The sequence below is a fragment of the Salvelinus fontinalis genome, chromosome 31 (genome assembly GCF_029448725.1).
Source record: "Salvelinus fontinalis isolate EN_2023a chromosome 31, ASM2944872v1, whole genome shotgun sequence".
NCBI classification, from domain to species: Eukaryota; Metazoa; Chordata; class Actinopteri; order Salmoniformes; family Salmonidae; genus Salvelinus; species Salvelinus fontinalis.
The window spans coordinates 36,377,016-36,399,163 of record NC_074695.1 but is presented as its reverse complement, the minus strand read 5'-3'; the positions used below and the strand labels follow the sequence as shown (position 1 = coordinate 36,399,163).

Sequence of the window (22,148 nt, the reverse complement as noted above, 5' to 3'; positions counted from 1 at the left end):
ATGCGTTGAAGGGACAAGAACCACCTGGTGACCCGATCATTTGTGTCCTTTCCTCTGGCCTTCCAGACCAGGGGAGCACGGTCCGTGACCAGGGTGAAGTGGATACCTAACAGGTAATACTTGAGTGTCTAGCGCCCACTTCACCGCTAGACACTCTTTCTCAACAATAGAGTACTTTTTTTCTCTAGGTATCACCTTTCGGCTGATGTACATGATGGGGTGCTCCTCCCCATCGTATATCTGGGACAGAACGGACCTTAGTCCCGTATCACATGCATCCGTCTGGACCAACATCGGCACCTGGAAATCGGGCGTTATGAGAATCGGATGGAAACACAGCACTTCCTTCAGGCAGCTGAACGCCGCTTCTGTCTCGTCCGTGCGTTTCACTGTTTTCGGGAGGCGGGCCCTGGTTAGATCGGTGAGAGGGGAAGCTATAGCTGCAAAGTTGGGGATAAACCGGCTATAGTATCCTGCCCGTCCCAGGAAGGACTTGACCTGTGTCTTGGTGTGTGGAAAGGGCCAGTCACGTACCCCGTGAACCTTCCTCTCCTGGGGTTTGACGTTCCCCCGTCCGATCAAATACCTCAGGTACTCCACCTCCTCGAACGCTAGTTTGCATTTCTTGGGGTTCGCGGTCAACCCGGCTTGTCTGAGCGCGTCCAGCACCACATTGGCTGTGGGGAATGATGTCATCCATATAGGCCACTGCGTACTGCTGGTTGGGTTGAAGTACTTTGTTCATCAGTCGCTGGAATGTGGGCGGGGCTCCGTGGAGACCGAACGGGAGCACCCGGTATTGATACAATCCGTCTGGTGTCAAAAACGCCATCTTCTCGCGGGAGGAGGCTGCCAACAGTACCTGCCAATATCCTTTGGTCAGGTCAAGGGTGCTGATGTACCAGGTCTTTCCCAATCGGTCGATGAGCTCGTCCACCCTCGGCATGGGGTAGGCGTCGAACAAGCTTATGTCGTTCACACCCCAGAAATCATTACAGAAGCGCAGGCTACCGTCCGGTTTTGGCACCAACACGATGGGGCTGCACCACAAACTGTGAGACTCTTCAACGACCCCCATCCTCAGCATAGCCTCCACTTCCTGTTTCACGGCCTTTCTTCGGGCCTCCGGAATCCAATATGGCCCGTTTCCCCGGGCCAGGTACGGATGTGGTGTTCAATGAGGGTCGTGCGGCCCGGCTTCTCGGAAAACACCACCGTGTTCCGATCGACGAGCTCCCTGAGCTCTTGCTTCTGGGCTGGGTCGAGGTCCTCATTGCTCGGGACCACCCCTGGTACCGTTGGCGTCCTGTGTCCCGACCATAACACAGCCAAGGCTGTCCTCTCGTGCCACTTCTTCAACAGGTTCACGTGGTAAATCTGTTGAGGTTTCCGTCTCCCCAGTTGCCGTACGCGGTAATTGACAGGTCCCAGCTTCTCGATCACCTCGTATGGCCCGTGCCATGTTGCCAGGAACTTACTTTCGGCTGTGGGGATTAAGACCAACACCCTGTCTCCCACCTGGAATTCTCTGGGCTGGGCTCTCCAATTTTAGACCTAGGCTTGGGCTTGTTGGGCCTTCTCCATATGTTCCCTTACGACTGGCCATATGGCTGTCATCCGCTCCCTCATCGTCTCCACGTGCTCTACCACACTGCGTAAGGGGGTCGGTTGGGCTTCTCACACCTCCTTGGCGAGGTCCAATAGGCCTCGTGGCCTCCTCCCGTAGAGGAGTTCAAAAGGGGAAAATCCAGTGGAGGACTGGGGTACTTCTCGGAATGAGAACATTAGGTGGGGTAGTAGCTGGTCCCAGTTCTTCCCGTCCTGCTCGATGACCTTCCACAGCATTTGTTTGAGCATTTTATTGAACCACTCGACGAGCCCATCCGACTGCGGGTGGAAGACGGAGGTCCGGATCTGCTTGATCTGCAGGAGAGCACACAAATCTTTCATTAGGTGGGACATATACTCAGTACCTTGGTCTGTCAGAATCTCGTTCGGGATGACCACCCGGCTAAAGAGGTGGAACAGTTCCCAGGCGATTCCCTTGGATATCGCTGCCCATAGGGGAATGGCCTCGGGATACTGGGTGGCATAGTCCACTATTACCAGGATGTACCGGTGTCCTCATGCTGTTTTTACCAGGGGTCCCACTATGTCCATGGCGATGCATTCAAAGGGCACCCCGATGATTGGTAGGGGGACCAGTGGGTTTCAGAAGTGTGCCTTTGGGGCAGTCATTTGACACTCCAGGCAGCTGCGACAGTAATCTTCCACTGCCCTCCTCATCCCGGGCGGCGATCCGTTCCGTCAGGGCAGCAATAATACCTCTCGAAGTTCCCCCTGTTGGCGAGACACCTGATACAAAAGGTTATTCTTGATTTGGAAATGGGGGTATCGCCAGTCACTCACCTCCGGAAGTAGCTGTCCATCCACCGCTATCACTTGGGCTGCGGCGGCTTTCAAGTTAGGATCCTCCTACTGGGCCGTCCCGAATTGTTCCCTCAGTTGGCCCCCGGGGGTGTCTTGACTGGCCCTTAGAAATCGAGGAGGGGGAGGCTGGGCTCTTCCTCCCATGGTTCCCCAGGGGTGTTGGGTTCCGGCACCCCCTCCGACTCCGGACCCGTAGATACAGGTTGATCAACCGTTCGCTTCCAGGCCGCAAAGGCGATGGGTTGTCCTCTTCTCCGGCCGGCTCGTACCTTCTTCCTCAGCTCGTGCCCCCACAGGGCCGCAAACAGCGGACAATCTCGTCCCACTAGGAGAGGTACCGGCAACTCTGGTACCGCGCCCACCATCATTTGGCAGTTCCCTTGTGGCGTCACGATGTTGGCCCATACGGTTGGATACCGCTTTGTGTCCCCGTGAACACAGGAAATGGACATCTCCCTACCACGTTCGGTATCCTGGTTCAGCAGGCTCGTGGTTACGAGCGTAACCATACTTCCGTAGTCTAAAATAGCTTCCGTGTTGTGTCCCTCAACCTTCACCGGGACCATGGGTGCAGTTGATTCATGGTATGCTCAACAGGAGGTGATTTAGTTCACTCCGTGACACACCTCGCCTCCGGTGCTTGCTGATGGCATCGACTCCTCTCGAGCCGGGCAATCCCAGGCAATGTGCCCCCGGGCACCACACTCAAAACACCTCCTTTGGTCTCCATCTACCTGGGGTCGTCGGTGGCGGGTCGGCTCTACCCCAGCCGTCTCTCCACGGGTTTGCAGTCCTTTTGCCCTGCCGACTGTCGGTTCGGGGTAGCAGTGGGGCTGTCCTTCCGACTCCTCGAACGGGTTGCCGACTCGGCCCGGCTTCCACTCAGCAGGGCCTGAGTGTTCTTATGCGTCTCCACTGCTTCCAGGAGGCCCTCCAAGGTCTGGGGCACACATAGACTCGCTGCTCTCTTCATGTCGTGGGGTAGTGCCCATAGTAAGCGATCCAGGACCACTTTGTCTAGGATGGAGAGGGTGGATACGTCGGTTAGGAGCCATCCCCTGGTGACGCGCAGTAGATCGCTCATCTGGGATCGGGAGGGTGGGCCAGGCTGTACCCGTAGCGGCTGAGTATCTTCTGTTTGAGTCCGTTGTATTTAGCCGCCTGTTCATCGTTCAGGTCCCAATACACCTTTTGGGCATTCCCAGACAGGAATGGTGTCAGCAGACTGGCCCACTTCTGCCTTGGCCATCCTTCACGTAGTGCTGTCCGTTCAAACGTACAGCGGTAGGTTTCGATGTCGTCATCTTCTGTTAGCTTGATTAAAAACTTGTTTGGATGTGATTCAGTAGACGCTCCTCCTTGTAGCTTCCTGATTTCCTCAATGAAGCGGAAGTTTTGTAGCCGCTGTTCCTCCAGCATTTGTTCCTGAACCACCTGTTGGGCCCGGATGAACTGAGCTATCAACTTGTCCATGCTGATGCTGCGTAAACGTCAACCCTGATCTGACCACATTATCAGAGTGCCTGCATTCTCCACCACTTTGGCAGACCAGGGGGTTGGGTCAAAACGTTTACACAGATCAGACACGGACATAGTAGGATTAGCTCAATTTCAAAGGTGTTTATTCAAATAATAGTCCAAAAGAAAAGAATAGGTCTCCCCCAAGAGACCCTCTCTGGGTCTTGCAGTATCCTGTGGGGATCAAAAACTGAACTCCCTCCTGTTACCTCTGGTACCGTCCCCAACTATACGGGAGTCCTTTCCTACCCCAATTTTTCCCTCTTTATGGTAGTTGTACAGCTGGTGAGCAATCAGCCCTTGATTACTCACCAATCCCCAATCAGCCCAAATTAGTCCTGGCCGGAGAGCCCGTCGAGACCTGGCACGTCCAGCAGATGGAGCCATCGCTTTGTGATGTATACTCCGTCTGTCACCAGGCCTCGACGAGTCCCCCCCTGGTGGCTGACCTGCTGTACGCCACAGTACATATTCTTAATCATTCCTTTACACTTGTGTGTATAAGGTAGTTGTTGTGAAATTGTTAGATTACTTGTTAGATATTACTGCATGGTCAGAACTAGAAGCACAAGTATATCGCTACACTCGCATTAACATCTGCTAACCATGTGTATGTGACCAATCACATTTGATTTGATTTCAAAGGCACGTGATATCAGAAATTGTAATTGTTAACCTAAAATATTTTCATAAATATACAGTTTATACGGGTTTTATTTAAATGTTCTGTATAAATAGCCTCATGTAAACAGACCATAAATGCCTACATTTTTGTTTTCTTGGAAAGCTGTGAGTGATATATGATGTCAGTACTTGTTGCATTTAAAACTTGTCTATGTTCTATCAACTGATTTCAGTGTATAGATTGACACATTGAATGGAATGTTAGCAGTTAATTTGCTAAATTAATCGAATCATTCCTCAAACTGTGGCTAACAATATTTTAAACAATACAATCTTATTACAGCACTGGCAAACCATGATTGACCAACTCCCTGACCAAAATGGCTGACCTTTATCCCATAAGAATGTTCATTTCCTTTCTAGTATACAAATTGCGTTGTGTGTGATTTCTGTAATTCAGGGCTCATCTGTAAACTAAACCTTGGTCTCAGTATGACACCCTGATAAAATGATGGTTAAATAAAAATTCCTAATTCTACGCATGAATCAATAGTCAAACGCAAGACTGTAAATCACGAAATGACGTAACAAGTTTTTTTTTGTTTTACCTCGGTACGTAAGACGTTCAGGGTTGCGGTTCAAAACGGAGAGGCTATACCGACACGCCTGGTGTCCAAATTGAGGACGTTTTTGCACAGAGAGAGTCGAGTGGAGAAGAGCGCATTCGGTTCAGTCGTCCTGATGATCCCTTCGACAGATAGCTAGCTAGTTTATGATTACGACTAGAAATTTAAGCAAGAATGTGAAATTTGTCTGCCGAAGTCGTGACTTGGGGGTGTTTTAATCAGAGTAATTGTTCGTTTTTTTTCTCCAATATATTTTCGGTGAAAATCACCACAAAAAAATGTGCTTTAGCTGTCATCCTGGCCTGATATTATCTACCCACTATCTAGCTGGTGGGCTCCCGAGTGGCGCAGCATCTCAGTGCTTGAGGCGTCACTACAGACACCCTGGTTCGAATCCAGCCTGTATCACAACCGGCCGTGATTGGGAGTCCCACACAATTGTCCCGTCGTCCGGTATTGCCGTCATTGTAAATTAGAATTTGTTCTTAACTGACTTGCCTAGTTAAATAAAGGTTAAATATATATATATTTTTAAGCTACTTCTCTCCTGCGGCAAGCAGGAGTGAAGGACACGGTGTCCCGTGTTGTGTCGCAGCGTAAACTCTCCCGATTGAGCAGTGTATAATGTATCAGGGTGACATCCAGATGGTTAATATCAATATTACAAGTTATTTATCGCTGCTATCCTACTAGAAATAAAATCAAGGGGGATGGAACAAATTGAAGATGGTGACCAATACTACAAGTTATTTCTCCCTCGCCCATCGAAATAAACATAACTTCCTTTAACAAGTTGTAACTTGCGCCGTGCTGCTGTTGTTGCCAGCATAAAAACTAGCTGGTAAGGGCTTATCAGCACGACTGACTGAACTGAATCCATTCGTCTCGACTCTCGGCTGCGTCATCAATTTGGGCACCAGGCGTGTGTCTGTAGCCTCTCCGGTTCAAAGAGGAAGGAAGATGGCGGACAACAAAGGCGAAGAGGATATGGAGAGCACTTCCAAATTAAATTCAGAACCACGGGGAGAGGATAGCGGGGACCCCGAATTGAAAGATGTGAATTCGGTGATTGTTATAGAGCCCGATTCGAAAGAAGGAGATGATTTACATTCCCAAGAGAATGTTTCTCAGATGCCTACACCCGCTAACGTTGGTGGAGGAGGGGACGCTAGCAGCAACAGCGCGGGCGCAGGGGGGGCAGGCAGCACAAGCAGCAGCCCAGTTGGGAACACCAATGGGGGTACAACCGAGTCCTCGGGTGCTGGGGACATTGCTGCAACCTCACCAACATTCACAACCGAAATGTCCCCACCGCCGACGGTTCCACCAGCCAACCCCGTCACCCCAATAAACCTTATGGATACGTGTGCTGTGTGTAAACAAAGTCTCCAGACCCGTGACTGTGAACCTAAACTATTACCTTGTCTTCACTCATTTTGCTTGAAATGTATCCCCCAGCCAGAGCGACAAGTTACCGTACAGGTGCCCGGGCCGAACGGACAGCCAGACACCCACATAGGTGAGTGTAGCCCTTGATCATGACTCTCAGTTCCATCACATTAACAGTTAGTCATTGGATGAAGGCATCTTCTTTAGGGGGGTTTGTGCCGCCACGATCGGTCTGAACATTAACACACATCACTTGCAGTACGGGTTTGAAAGCATAAGGACTTAATCTTCCATATCGTCGATTCATAATAAAAAGTTAAAATTATACACGCCTTACACATTTGTATAAGGTTACGGTTCCCACACGGCCAAATTTCCATTTTACAGCGCTTGTTTACGGAAGACCGAGTGGACTGACTACCTGTGCTAATTAGCTAGCGTCTCCGAACACCTGTGTGTAAACGGAAGACCGATGCCACAAACGAGTTGTCACTGAAAAATACTTTCGGCTGCAACTGTTAAAACCGTGTACAGTAAGTGTGTATTTTGCATTTGTGAAAATATTTTTTATATGAAAATGTTATGTTCCTAGAATCGTACCGCAATTTAGAGTCGATGCACGTTAAGATTGAGAATTTGTCTGTTTTGGCTTCCAGAGAAAATTCGCCCTTTTAACAGAACATGCAATGTCCTTGGACTAAGGAGTAACGTTAGGCCCATTTAGTCCAATATTGGGCTAAGGTGAGTGTAGCCTGTTTGATTGAAGTGGGTATAGATGTGCAATGGCAATTGTTTATAAGCATTGAGTACCAGGCAGCAGCCAAATGGTCAGCAAACATAATGATATGCAAATAAATCGACTTGATGGAAAGTTTCATGATAATATGGTTTTCCACTAATTATCAGACGTCATATGGCGATAGATATATATTACTCACACTGTGACTCATTACAATAATGATTCACTTTGGGCCTAACATAGTTCGTTATAGTAATGCAACATAGCATACTGAATAATCAACAGCCCTTGGGCCTGATAGGTCTATGCCAGAAGAGTATTCATATTGAATATCACATGTGCAACACAGTATACTTATTTTCAGTTTGTCTTATCTGTGAAGAGCCTTGGGCTAAGACCCAAAATTCAGTTTCTCCATCCTTCCTCAAGGTGGGAAATTTGTCCATCCACCGAGCATTATACTTGCATGACAATTACACCAGAACTACAATGCCAACATAAAGACAAGCCACATTCATATTTGGTAAGCCCCCAAAATTCTGTTATGGTGTGGCTTTGGGACCGGGTGACATGATTGTCATAGGTGTGTGCATGTCTTCAGACAGAACACAACTTTTCTAGGCCAAATAGAGGCCAAATAATGTAGGAGGACATCCACGTGCGATTGGACCTCAACGATATAGGCCTATAACGCCATTGACAAATCAAATGACTGATGAAATATGGTACTCTTGGTTGTTTGCTGGGAAGAAATAATGTTTTCCAGCTATACTAATTAAATTCATTTAGCAGATTTTTTTCAAAATCAGATTGATTCATATAGCCAGTTATGTCCAAAGAAATCAACCAACCAAATTTTTCCAGCTTGATATAATGATTAGGCCTAGGCCCATTTCTCACTTGGCAAAAATTTGGATTACTATTTACTTTTACTCTATCAATGGTCAATTCTAGTAAACCCGTTCTTGATACATTAACCCTAGGCTAACTATTGACATTCAGAACTAATTTACAGACAAGTTATTTAGGCCTAGGCTAAGATCATGGGCAACCAAGAACACATCATTCCAGCATTATTTCTGGCATTAAATCAAGTTAAAATGTTTCCCATTTTAGTTGTGACCTAGTTATTCATCTTTTTATTGGTGGACATGTGGTACAGCCATGGGATGAATATGTCTGACTCCAACCATTACGCTACACTTGATAATGGTCCAGGAACACTACCCTTTCTGCTTGTCAGCCCCCATTGCATTATGGAAGATGCCATTATGACACTTCTGCCTACACCTAGTCTGGTCCTCCTAGATCTGTTTGTGAGTATTGCAGCCAACCCCCTATGGTCGTTGACATAGCAAACTTTTGGAATTGACAATTACCATAGTGGTTGGCTATACACAAAAACCAATATGGGACCAGACTATGCCTTGCCTATTCAATGCAGATGGCATTTTGGCCACTGTGGTCTGAACTACCCAAGGGCTGTTCTTTTTTTCTTTTTAAATTATTATGACCCACTTTGTCTTATCAACATGGCTAAGATCGGATGATTTCAATGTAAAACATAAATACAGGAGCCTAAATAAGAGCAGTAGACTTGGGTCTAACTGTTTACAATGCCATCTCAAATTTCCTAGTGTGCCAAGTCTACAAAAAATAACAAAATCGCCACTTGGTTTGGTATAGCCTACCTACAGCTGGGGGATTGGGTTGGGGGAAACTCAAATTCAATGATTGAACTATGGATGCAAGGAATTACACTTGAAAACATGTTTTGAAGCTATATGTTGTTTATTTACAAATTTAAGTGTTAGGCCAATCAAACAACATTACATTATATTTGGGGTTATTTGCTTATGTGAATGTGGCATTAATAGTAAGGCTCCCGAGTGGCGCAGCGGTCTAAGGCACTGCATCTCAGTGCTAGAGGCGTCACTACAGACCCTGGTTTGATCCCAGGCTTTATCACAACCGGCCTTGATCAGGAGTCTCATAGGGCGGCGCACAATTGGCCCAGTGTCGTCCGGGTTAGGGGAGGGTTTGGCCCGGGGTAGGCTGTCATTGTAAAATAAGAATTTGTTCTTAACTGACTTGCCTAGTTAAATAAAGGTTTCATAATTTGTAGTTTAAATTTCATGTGGATCAGTAGGCCTAACTGTTGCTGGAGGGCCTGACCATTGAATAAACAAACATGTGTACTAATGGTACAAAATGTTCAGTGTCATACACATACATGTAGGCTACTAAAAAGGTCTGATAGCTATGTTACAATTTCAGACATTCATGCATGAAATTCTGCTTCACCTGTTATTTAGGTCATATAAATGGTATAATGTAACAGTACCCAACCATGAAATAGATTATGCATTTGGATACTGTTTGTGTGCATGCACCCTGACTTGCCTCAGTTGAAGGTGTCACAGCTGCAGTGGCAGATCAGATCAGCCTTGTTGGTGTGGTCTCACAAACCCTCCAGCTGCACTCACAGCCAATCACTCAGAACCCCCTGCAGCTGGGGCTTACACAAACCGGCTGTGTGCAGCCCGAGCCGGTAAAGACTGGCTCAAACCGGTTTGTGCTGCATCCAGTGATGTACAGGGGGATTTAATTGATGGGTTTAAGGGAGTTGAGGGGAGTTAAGTGTGGGGTAGTTAAGGATTATATATTCAACATTTAGGGTTATGTATTTTCATCATGCATATAATTGATCTTTTATGTTATAGCTCACTGATTTACATTTTCTGCATGAGCATAGCAACCTCATTATTCAGAAATCTTGAAAAGAATAGGAAATTTTGGGCTGAATCAGAATAAATAATAATAATTTAATGGATTTATATAACTCTTTTCGCAACCCTCAATGGGAAACTGCCTCATCCACCACCAATGTGTAGCACCCACCTACTTAGGCCCTCTAATGTATTTCATATTCCGCTATTCATATGGTACTTACCAGTTCAATTGTAACATCTTTATTATTACTAAGTTTAAGTACCAACCAATTGTAAATGGCAAAAAACTGACATGGCTGACATTTGTCGAAGAATGCTAACCAGAAACCAGTCTTTCCATACAGTTCAGATTTTAGATACAATCAAACTCATCTTCATCAAAAAAAATGGTGTTTGTGACAAGCTGAGAACATGTGTTCTCAGGGGCGGCAGGTAGCCTAGGGTTAGAGCGTTGGACTTGTAACCGAAAGGTTGCAAGATCGAAATCCCGAGCTGACAAGGTAAAAATCTGTCGTTCTGCCCTGAACAAGGCAGCACTGTTCCTAGGCCGTCATTGAAAATAAAAAAAAATTCTTAACTGACTTGCCTAGTTAAATAAAGGTAAAATAAAAATGTGGAGGGACAAATGATCATTAAAAAATGTTATGTAGTTGAACCAGCTTGTGATGCCTAATGCTTTTGATGATTTGCATCCGTCTCTTTTCTATATAAGCTTTTTGAATAACCTCTGACCCCTGTAGTATCTGTATGAAAACAATTAGTGAGAAAATTCAGTTTTTTCAGGGTTGCTGATTTCAAATGTTTTCTTTGTAAATTTATGTAGGCCTAACCAGTGCTTCACTCTTGTATCTTTCCTCTGTCTATTCTAGTGAATGTGATGCGGTGCATAGTTTGTTGTCAAGACTGCAAACAGAGCGACATCATTGACAACTACTTTGTCAAGGACACTACCGAGGCCTCCAACACTTCAGATGAAAAATCTGCACAGGTATACATACCACAATTGAACTCTAACACAATCCAGTTACATTGAAGTGGATGGTTGATTAATACAAGCTCCCATTTTATCAGCTGGTTGTAGCCTAGCCTAAGTATGTGTGTAAGTGGGGTCATGTGTTTTGTCTCATTCAGATGTGCACCAGTTGTGAGGACAACGCAGATACCATAGGCTTCTGTGCAGAATGTGGAGAGTGGTTGTGCAAGACCTGCATCGAGGCTCACCAGAGGGTCAAAATCACCAAGGACCACAAGATCCGCAAGAAAGAGGACGTCTCTGAGGGTGAACTGTCCTACAAACCTAAACACAATATGTAATGTGCTATGCTATGCTATGCTATGCTATGGAATATCAAGTGACAATTTGACATAGTTGGATGTGTAGGCCAGTGCTTTCTATTTGCAAGTAGAAGGCTCTGGTGTAGGCATTTGGTGTCTCATAGCACGGTGTAGTTTCACCAGGCCTCCAAACTTCATAGCTGATTTGCCGTTGCCATGGCAACCATGCTGCAGAATCAGTCGGTGTGTTCCAATAGTAGATTGGCCCTGCTGGTTCTCAGTATAGCTGGCATGCAGTACTATATATTGTGATTCTATCAGACTTTCCTGAAGTATTAATTTATGTATCTCTCATACTTTCACTTATTTTCTACCCAATCACAAAATGTCATTCTTTCATACTTTCTTTCATTTTTTTTCTCTCTGTCTCTGTAGAGTCTGTAGGTGCGTCGGGTCAGAGACCTGTTTTCTGTCCCGTCCACAAACAGGAGCCCCTGAAACTCTTTTGTGAAACCTGTGACACACTCACCTGTCGGGACTGCCAACTGCTGGAACACAAGGAGCACAGGTAGTACATGCAGTGCATAGACAGCACAGGATTGATCTTTAGAATAGGAAATCTAAATCTGTAGTGGATTCTAGTCGTGGATCCTATCTCCAATGAGGATTGGGCACAATGAGAAAAGCAGCATCTAGTCCAGTGATCTAAGCCCAAGTGTTCTTTGCTGAACAAAGTTTCTCCGCTCTCAGGTACCAATTTCTGGAGGAGGCCTTCCAGAACCAGAAAGGCTTCATTGAGACACACATGGCCAAACTGCAGGAGAAAAAGACCTATGTCCACTACTCTCACGCTCATGTGACAAGCAGGTACAGCATCATTCCCATCTCTTCTCTGAAAGTATCTTGCTATGCTACTTCATAGCTGCAAGGTATAAATCTAGAACCAGCTTCCTGTCCCCCAATCCTAATCTTAACCAGAGTGGGAAAAATGCTAGGGGCCGCTTCACCCTACAGCGATTTCATACAGGTTTGTTAATGATTTGAGCAAAATTTCCCCTCCCAATGTTCCCTTTAAGCTGTGCGTAGTAGCCCCGAGACTGCCGCGCAGCTCCCTCGGGTCTGCCAGCCCACGGAGAAAAGTATGAGATTGAACTTCACTTAACTTTCTAGAGTTTTCCTCGTTAGTTTCCCTTTATTGAGGCAAATGTGATCGAATCAACGCAATACTATCCACTTTCAATGCAACATACCAAAACTAAACTATAAAAGAGATTTTGTTGTAGGCAGAACGCATCTGAGTAGGATTCTATTGCAGTAACATGCACGACTCAGCCCGTACTCTACACAGACCAGTGTGGAATAACCAATCAGAGCTGCAGTAGGCCTATATGCAAATAGACTCTTACCATATGTGGATATGTGCCATTTACTTTGAACTGAACTGTGTTTACAGCATGAGCGGTCATGAGTAGATGCGCTTCTTTTGAGATCAAAGCGAGAGCTGCATGTAGCCACGTGTGCACATTTTGTTCATATCCTTTGCTAGTTAGTGAGTTATTAGCCCAGATAGATCATTTGTGGTCAGCAACAGGGGAGTTTTTGCTTCCTACAAGAGCACGAAACGTGTGCTTTGAAAAGCGAGTCATTATTTATTTATTTTCTTAAAGGGCCAGTGTTGTATTTTGAGGCAGGTAGTAGCCAATAGGCAGAGGATAGTAACATTTGTCTGATTCTCTGTAATAATGGTATGGGAATAATAATGCATTTTACTTTGTATAGTGGTTTCTTGCGTCAAACACAACAAGATTTTCTGTCACCTTGTCTGAAACACAAGTGGATAAACAGGGTAATGTCAAGCCTTGCATGTTTTTTTCAAAAGTCTCATGGAATGTAGGCCTACATTGAACACCACACATTGGCTGCTACTGTAGGCTGAATGATAGAACAGCTATTTCCATGTTCAAATGTTATAGGATGCATTTTCCTCCATTGGTTTTGATGGTAGGCAACTCTGGTAGGCCTACATTATGATAAAATAGCCACAGTAGCCTAATTGGCCGCTGTTAAAACTGTAACTTAAAGCGGGTACAGCTACAGTATTCACAGTAAACACACGCTGATAGTTGCACAGAATTTACTAAAAGTGCTATTTTATTGTTTATTAGTGTGTTTCTAGTTTGAGTGTCTGTGTCTGTTTCCATCCAGGCTAAAGGAAGTTACTGAGACCCATAGGAAGGTGGAGCATGAGATCAAGATAGCCGTGTTTACTCTTATCAACGAAATCAACAAGAAGGGCAAGTGTTTACTGCAGCAACTTGAGGTAAGGCGATAATGGAACCTATGCAAGGAATGCATTTAAACTTATCTTCAGAACCCTTAGAATTGAAAAAATGACATTCTGTGTATAACTATTTATGCTCTCAGGCCCATTTTCCTACAGCCAGATTATGCCTAGTCCTGGACTCAAACACACTTTCAATGAAGATTTTTAATCCAGGGCTAGGGTTCGGGAAATGCGCCATCAGTGTTTTCATCACTATAAACTAATGAACTGTATCTAGGCCTATATATTGAGAAACATTAATACTAATGAATCACTATGAACTTAATCTTGCTCCTACATTGCCAGATGATGGGAAGTTTATTCTGTGATGTTATTTGGATACTGTTTTAATTGAATAACAAAGGGGTTATGGTTTACCCTAATTACGTAGTAATCACATAGGCGGATGCCTGTTGGTAATGGCAGGTAGCCTAATGGGCTGCAGGTAGCCTAGCAGTTTTGAGTTTTAGGCCAGTAACTGGAAAGTCGCTGGTTCGAATCCCTGAACAGACTGAAAAATATGTTGGTGCCCTTTCCAAGGCACTTAAACCTAATTGTTCCTGTAAGTTGCTCTGGATAAAAACATCTGCTGAATGACTAAAATGTAATGTTTCTCCTTACCGTTTGTCCCTTGGTCCTCCAGAGTGTGACTAAGGAGAGGAGCATGAAGCTGTTTTCCCAGCAGACAGACATCGCCAACCTGGCCAGGCAGATCCTCCACGTGCTCAACTTCACCCACTCTGCCATTAACAGCGGCAGCAGCACCGCCCTGCTTTACAGCAAGAGGCTGGTACGGAATACAGATAAACACACACATTCAGGGAAAAGCTCACGCCATGACATATTCTCCATGACGAAAGGCTAAAGGGTGCACTATAATATGCGGAAGCTATGATGGTTGCCCTATCCGAAATCGATCCTCTGTATATAGTATATGTCTATATACGATCTGCAAACAAATGACATCCCAATATCTTCATTCTTCAGATCATCTACCAGCTGCGCAAGGTTCTGAAGGCTGGACTGGAACCAGTGCCTCAGGCTAATGGTTCTGTTCGCTTCTTCTGTGACCCCACATTCTGGGCTAAGAATGTGGTCAACCTAGGTGAGAGGACCCCCCTTTGACTGTGATTGGGTTTTGGGGGTTTACTACTCTACATGCAAGGAAGTATGCAAGGACATCTGTTTCTGGTCAGTGATGGTACAGTGTAAAACATTTCATAGAAAGGGAGATGTGGGGGGGGGCAAACTCGATCTACTTTAAAATTACTAAAACCAAATGGAATCTGTGTAGTAATGATAATGGACATACATTCATAGTTTCCTGACTGTGTCCAGCTCCCTAATAATCACCCAAATGAAAGCTAGACAGTCAGGGAGCATCGAATTTGAAAAAACTGGATAGAATACTTTTTTCCCCTCAAATTTTGGTAGTGAGAAAATATAACACATTTTTTGTGTGGCCCTCCGGACCTAATGCGGCCCCCAGGGTAAAATAAGTTTGACAGCCCTGGTCTAGGGGAATCTTCATACACTCAGTCACTTACTCTTAGCCTCTCCTTTCTCCCCTCCCACTGTAGGGAACCTGGTGATTGAGAAGATGCCCCAGGCTCAGCACCCTCCCAACATTATGGTGGGGCCCATCTCCCCGGGCCATGGCCACCCAGGCCACGGAAAACACCCAGGGCAGATCAACCTGGCTCAGCTCCGGCTGCAGCACATGCAGCAGCAAGCCTTCGCCCAGCAGAAACAACAGCAGCAGCACCAACAACCACACCAACAACAACAGCAACACCAACAGAGGATCCAGGAGCAGATGCGTATTGCTTCCCAAATGTCCCAGCAGCACCCCAGGCAGGGTGGACCTCCGATGGTACAGCAACAGGTAGACTGTTGGGGTACCGTTGTTCCCATCGATAGCAGTGGTGTAGTGAAGGGTAAACGTATGTAAACACTGTTTACCCACCTATTGTGAATATAGGGAGTATTCATTTTCTCATCGCAAATTGTGATCAGCGTTTATTTTGTTACCATTTACATCACTGATCGATAGAGTACATAAGTCAAGCCAGGTTAAAACGTTTTTATTTACAGAAAAGATGTATACAGTCATAACATAGTAGAACTATAATAGTACTGAGTATTATCTGTTGCTCTAAGGATTTAGTTCATTATAATGTAATTTTTATGTAAAAGTATAACTGTCACTCCCCAGCCCCCGCGCCTCATCAGCATGCAGGCCCAGCAGAGGGGCCCCATGAATGGCGGTCCCCTCATGTACCCCCCCCATCACCTGCGCCTGGCCCCGGGACAGGGCCGCATGCCCAGCCCCAGCGCCCAGCCACGCATGCCCAACGGCCAGCAGTACCCCCCCATGATGCAGCCCCAGCTGCAGAGACAGGTCAGACTACACCACTCACATAATGTCCCTGAGGGGATAAAAAAAGTTGTAATGAATTGAGTTGCAGTATAGATACTTTATTACTCCCCAGAAGGGAAATAGTTCAGAAAGACAACAACCTTATAATAATAAGAACAGTCACATATACAGTAAACAATATATGTTTAATGCAGAAACCGGTATGACTGATTGGCGATACTGTCACCATTTTGTAGCAGAATTTTCACTGAGTGTGTATGTATGGGTACCTTTTTGTGTTTAGCTGACTATAGATTCTGAGATGAGCCACCACAGGTTTCGTTTGTTACATCTAACAGGGGTTTGGCACTTTTTCTACTTGTACTTAAATAGTAGTTGTGTTTTGTGTTGCATGGGCATGATTAGTGATTATGCTTCCAAAAATGACCTTTCAGCACGTTGTAGACCTGGTAGAATTGAACAATAATGAATAGTTAATGCTGTTGTAAATCTGTAGTTTTTGACCTCCCTCCATCTCGCTCTCCCTGTAGCATTCTAACCCAGGTCATGCTGGACCCTTCCCAGTGGCCTCTCTCCACAACGTGAGCGCAGCCAACCCCACCAGTCCCACCAGTGCCAGCATGGCTAGCGCCCATGCCCACCGTGGCCCCGCCAGCCCCATAGTGGGCGCCATTGAGCTCATACCCTCTGTCACCAACCCAGAGAACCTGCCCTGCCTACCAGACATCCCTCCCATTCAGGTACACAGTGCTCAGGGAGCAGGCACATGTCACGTACCTCCATATCTAACCATACCTGCTTCCATTCTCATCCCACTCATTTTCTACTGGCCCCTACCTCTTTGCTTTTTTGTAGATCTGAGGGGATTGGATAGGTATTAGTAATACAGTGCATTCGGAAAGTATTCAGACCCCTTGACTTTTTCCACATTTTGTTACATTACAGCCTTATTCTAAAATTGATTAAATCGTTTTTTCCCGTAATCAATCCACACATAATAACCCATAACACCAAAGCAAAAACAGGTTTTTATAAATGTTTGCAAATTCATCAAAATAAAATGAAAACGGAAATATTACATTAGATAAATATTCAGGCCCTTTACTCAGTACTTTGTTGAAGCACCTTTGGCAGCAATTACAGCCTCGTCTTCTTGAGTATGATGCTACAAGCTTGGCACACCTGTATTTGGGGAGTTTTTCACATTCTTCTCTGCAGATCCTCTCAAGCTCTGTCAAGTTGAATGGAGAGCATTGCTGCACAACTATTTTCAGGTCTCACCAGAGATGTTCGATCGTGTTCAAGTCAGGGCTCTGGCTATGCCATTCAAAGACATTCAGAGATTTGTCCCGAAGCCACTCCTGCGTTTTCTTGGCTGTGTGCTTAAGGTCGTTGTCCTATTGGAAGGTGAACCTTTGCCCAAGTCTGAGGTCCTGAGCACTCTGGAGCAGGTTTTCATCAAGGATCTCTCTGTACTTTGCTCCGTTCATCTTACCCTCGATCCTGACTAGTCGCCCAGTCCCTGCCTCTGAAAAACATCCCCACAGAATGATGCTGCCACCACCAAGCTTCACCGTAGGGATGGTGCCAGGTTTCCTCCAGACGTGACTCTTCGCATCCAGGCCGAAGAGTTCAATTCTGGTTTAATCAGACCAGAGAGTCTTGTTTCTCATGGTCTGAGAGTTCTTTAGGTGCCTTTTGGCCAACTCCCAAGCGGGCTGTCGTGCCTTTTACTGAGGGGCTTCTGTCTGGCCATTCGACCATAAATGGCTGATTGGTGGAGTGCTGCAGAGATGGTTGTCCTTCTGGAAGGTTCTCCCATCCAGGGAGTTCGAGTTCTTGGTCACCTCCCTGACCAAGGCCCTTCTCCCCGGATTGCTCAGTTTGGCCGGGCTGCCAGCTCTAGGAAGAGTCTTGGTGGTTCCAAACTTCTTCCATTTAAGAATGATGGAGGTTGCTGTGTTCTTTGGGACCTTCAATTCTGCAGACATTTTTTGAATCCCTTCCCCAGATCTGTGCCTCGACTCAATCCTGTCTCAGAGCTCTACAGATAATTCCTTCGACCTCATGGCTTGGTTTTTGCTCTGACATGCACTATTAACTCTGGGACCTTATATAGACAGATGTGCCTTTCCAAATCATGTCCAATCAATTGAATATACCACAGGTGGGCTCCAATCAAGTTGTAGAAACATCTCAAGGGTGATCAATGGAAACAGGATGCACCTGAGCTCAATTTCGAGTCTCATAGCAAAGGGGCTGAATACTTATGTAAATAAGGTATTTATGTTTTTTTTTTAAATCTGTTTTCGCTTTGTCATTATGGGTATTGTGTATAGATTGAAAACCATTTTAGAATAAGGCTGTAAGGTAACAATGTGGAAAAGGGTCTGAATACTTTCTAAATGCACTGTATGATTAATATTCAATGTAACTTCTGCCATATTGCTTTATACCTATCTGGTAATTTCCTATTGTTGCTCATTGAAGGAGCTAGGGGAAGGGGGTAGGGAGCGGAATTGGAACCTGGCTCAACTCCGGTGAACTGTAATGTGGTGCCTAGTGAAAGTCTACACACCCTTTGCACTGTTGTCACATTTTGCTCCCGTAAATGAAAATCAAAATCTTTTTTGAATTGGGATTTCCCCCTCAATGATCTACACAACCAAAGTAAAATAACATAGTTTTTTTTGTGTGGGGGGGGTGTATCTTGATTGCGTAGGTCTACACACTCCTCTCTGTTGCACATCTAAATCATTTCAGGAGCAAGTTTTTTTTCAGTAAGAAAATCACACAATTGCTTTAATTGGGTCCGTCTGTGTGCAAAAGTATATGGTTTTCATAATTTTTGAATAACCTATTCTGTCTCTAAGGATCCTTAGATGTATAGTAAATGTTAAAAAATTATTTAACCTCAAAGCCACCAAAGTGCTTTAAAAACTTGCCAGGGATGAATTTGTAGACGGGTACAGATCAAGGGAAGGTTATGAAATCATTACAATACACTGAATACCCTTTTGAGTATAGTAATTAAGCTATTGATGGTGTATCATGTCACCTGGTTACTGAGAGGATCTGACCTTCCTTCATAACTGCGGTAAAGGAGAGAATGGGAATTATTAAGCTAACATATGGAATTTAAATATGGTCATACCAAGGATCATTTAGCTATTTGATTTTGAGTTTTAGGATCCCTTAAGTTATAATTTATTTGATGTAACATTGAATTTGGCGTTACTGCTATTAGCACATAGAACACATTGAATAACAGCTTCTATCTCCATATATACTTCCAAACATTTTTTTAAAACTGTTACCTGTCTACCTTCAGATTAATCTTGTGAGGCTTGTGGGCGTCCTAGAGTAAAACAACCAACATGTACCTGAGAGACTGACCTTTCCATAGAGGGGTCATATTAGTGTGTAGCCTGAACGGTTCAGATGCTACAGACAGAAGTTGGCAGATCGGATGTACTGACTTCAGACGAGTCCCGTGACGCTTGTGGGTGTCGTAGAGCAAAACGGAGAGTATCACAGTGTTCGTGAGAGTCTTATCTTTCCATAGAAAGGTCATTTGGATGCGATTTTCAGGAAGGTGTCATGGTCTGACAGACACCGATCTAGCACTGCCACCTTTCACCGCAGATGCGGATGGGCAACATCGGCGTATGCAGTGGATTGAGTTGCAGCCCATGCAAAAAAACATATCTCTAGCTTAAGCTAATTAGTTTCCCACGTAGCGGTGTACATCAACTCTAGGGGTTTAAAACAGCAACAGACTTCATTGTCTGAGCTGAGGGAAATCTGTGGATGGATCAACATTGCATTCATTCCACATCACTGGCCTGTATGTGGCATGTGTTAAAAAAAAATCCATTCCAAATCATCCTTTTGGTTTGCAAAAAGGCCAGTAAGGAATACTGTAAGAGAATATGGCAAACAAATTTACTTTTTAAAATAAATGCATAACTTTAGGTTTGGGGAAATCCAAAATCAGAGTGAACCTTTCATATATTTCATGAATTGTGGTGGCATCATCATGTTAATATGGGCATGCTTGTCACCGGCAGGGACTGGGGAGTTTTGTTAAAGAGGCAAAGCACAGGTAAAAACGCTGTTGGAAAACATGCCTTAGTCTTCTGAAGACCTTACACTGGGATAGAGATGTATTTTTCAGGGTGCAAATTAGGTCAAAGGTCAAATATGCACCATAATGGCTTTCCACAAGGTGTTCAGTGTTTCTAAGTGGTGTAATCTTATCCCGGACTTATCTGCATGAAAATCAGTCAATACTTGAATATTGTTGTCCATCAGTGATCCTCAAATAACTTGACTGAGCTTGAGCAATGTATAGATGTTGCCCCAAGAGTTGTGGAAAGTTGGTGGAACCGTATTCAAAATGATTTACAGCAGTAATTGCTGGCAAAAGTATTGACTCAGGGGTGTGAAGACCTAATGCTATCAATAAGTCTTTGTTTTTATTTCCAAGAATGTATATCATTTTTAATTTTGAAGTGTGGACTAGTTTGTGTAGATCCGTTGGGGAAAATCCAGATTTTTAAATCCATTGTTAGATTTTTAATTTAAGCGAGCCAAATGTGACAACTGTGCAAAGGGTGTATAGGCTTTCACTATGCACTGTACATGGGGATTCTTCATCAGAAATGTTCCCCAGGTGAGCTGAAAATGACCACTAATTCGATGTTATTTTCCTGTGGTTGGATGCTTTGGCGCCATCAGCTGGAAGACGCAGGCTCCAGCAGTCTGGACGCCCTCCTGAGTCGCTGGATCTCAGCCAGCACATACCCTCAGCTGGGCTTGTGGCCCCCCGTGGACATGAACCCCTCCCCCGGACTCTCCACACACTCACCTGGCTCCTCAGGTACTGGAGGAATACAACACACACGCACACAGTTTCAATCCCATCTATGATTTTAAATCATTTGTCAAAAAGCAAATGCTCATATCACTGTCACGTTTTATGAAGATAATCGTTTGTATCACATGACTTCTATATTACTGCTAGGGTTGAATACCGGTGTCCCTGGACTTCCTGACCATACCCCTTTCCGTTTCCCAAGGAATATTTTGAACAGTTCCCGTGGACTAAGAATATACACTGCTCAAAAAAATTAAGGGAACACTTAAACAACACAATGTAACTCCAAGTCAATCACACTTCTGTGAAATCAAACTGTCCACTTAGGAAGCAACACTGATTGACAATACATTTCACATGCTGTTGTGCAAATGGAATAGACAAAAGGTGGAAATTATAGGCAATTAGCAAGACACCCCCAATAAAGGAATGGTTCTGCAGGTGGTGACCACACACCACTTCTCAGTTCCTATTCTTCTTGGCTGATGTTTTGGTCACTTTTGAATGCTGGCGGTGCTCTCACTCTAGTGGTAGCATGAGACGGAGTCTACAACCCACACAAGTAGCTCAGGTAGTGCAGTTCATCCAGGATGGCACATCAATGCGAGCTGTGGCAAAAAGGTTTGCTGTGTCTGTCAGCGTAGTGTCCAGAGCATGGAGGCGCTACCAGGAGACAGGCCAGTACATCAGGAGACGTGGAGGAGGCCGTAGGAGGGCAACAACCCAGCAGCAGGACCGCTACCTCCGCCTTTGTGCAAGGAGGTGCACTGCCAGAGCCCTGCAAAATGACCTCCAGCAGGCCACAAATGTGCATGTGTCTGCTCAAACGGTCAGAAACAGACTCCATGAGGGTGGTATGAGGGCCCGACGTCCACAGGTGGGGGTTGTGCTTACAGCCCAACACTGTGCAGCACGTTTGGCATTTGCCAGAGAACACCAAGATTGGCAAATTCGCCACTGGCGCCCTGTGCTCTGCACAGATGAAAGCAGGTTCACACTGAGCACATGAGCACATGTGACAGACGTGACAGAGTCTGGAGACGCCGTGGAGAACGTTCTGCTGCCTGCAACATCCTCCAGCATGACCGGTTTGGCGATGGGTCAGTCATGGTGTGGGGTGGCATTTCTTTGTGGGGCCGCACAGCCCTCCATGTGCTCGCCAGAGGTAGCCTGACTGCCAATAGGTACTGAGATGAGATCCTCAGACCCCTTGTGAGACAATATGCTGACACA

At 45.2% G+C, this 22,148-nt stretch overlaps 1 protein-coding gene across 5 annotated transcripts in view; it reads left to right on the top strand.

Annotated features, from left to right (window-relative positions):
• The first annotated feature begins 5,205 nt into the window (after positions 1-5,205).
• LOC129830145 (E3 ubiquitin-protein ligase TRIM33-like) overlaps positions 5,206-22,148 on the top strand; it is a 33,250-nt gene continuing 16,307 nt past the window's right edge. The window contains exons 1-13 of one of the 5 annotated variants that reach the window (XM_055892439.1): positions 5,206-6,717; positions 10,928-11,046; positions 11,190-11,337; positions 11,769-11,901; positions 12,084-12,200; positions 13,539-13,653; positions 14,300-14,446; positions 14,644-14,761; positions 15,234-15,529; positions 15,872-16,057; positions 16,320-16,376; positions 16,567-16,776; positions 20,777-20,918. In XM_055892439.1, coding sequence (XP_055748414.1) covers positions 6,159-6,717; positions 10,928-11,046; positions 11,190-11,337; positions 11,769-11,901; positions 12,084-12,200; positions 13,539-13,653; positions 14,300-14,446; positions 14,644-14,761; positions 15,234-15,529; positions 15,872-16,057; positions 16,320-16,376; positions 16,567-16,776; positions 20,777-20,918 — 2,347 coding nt within the window. In that variant the 5' untranslated portion in view covers positions 5,206-6,158. Of the gene's footprint in view, positions 6,718-10,927; positions 11,047-11,189; positions 11,338-11,768; positions 11,902-12,083; positions 12,201-13,538; positions 13,654-14,299; positions 14,447-14,643; positions 14,762-15,233; positions 15,542-15,871; positions 16,058-16,319; positions 16,377-16,566; positions 16,777-20,776; positions 20,919-22,148 lie in introns of all 5 variants that reach the window. The other 4 variants (XM_055892437.1, XM_055892438.1, XM_055892441.1 and 1 more) reach the window with 4 other exon arrangements.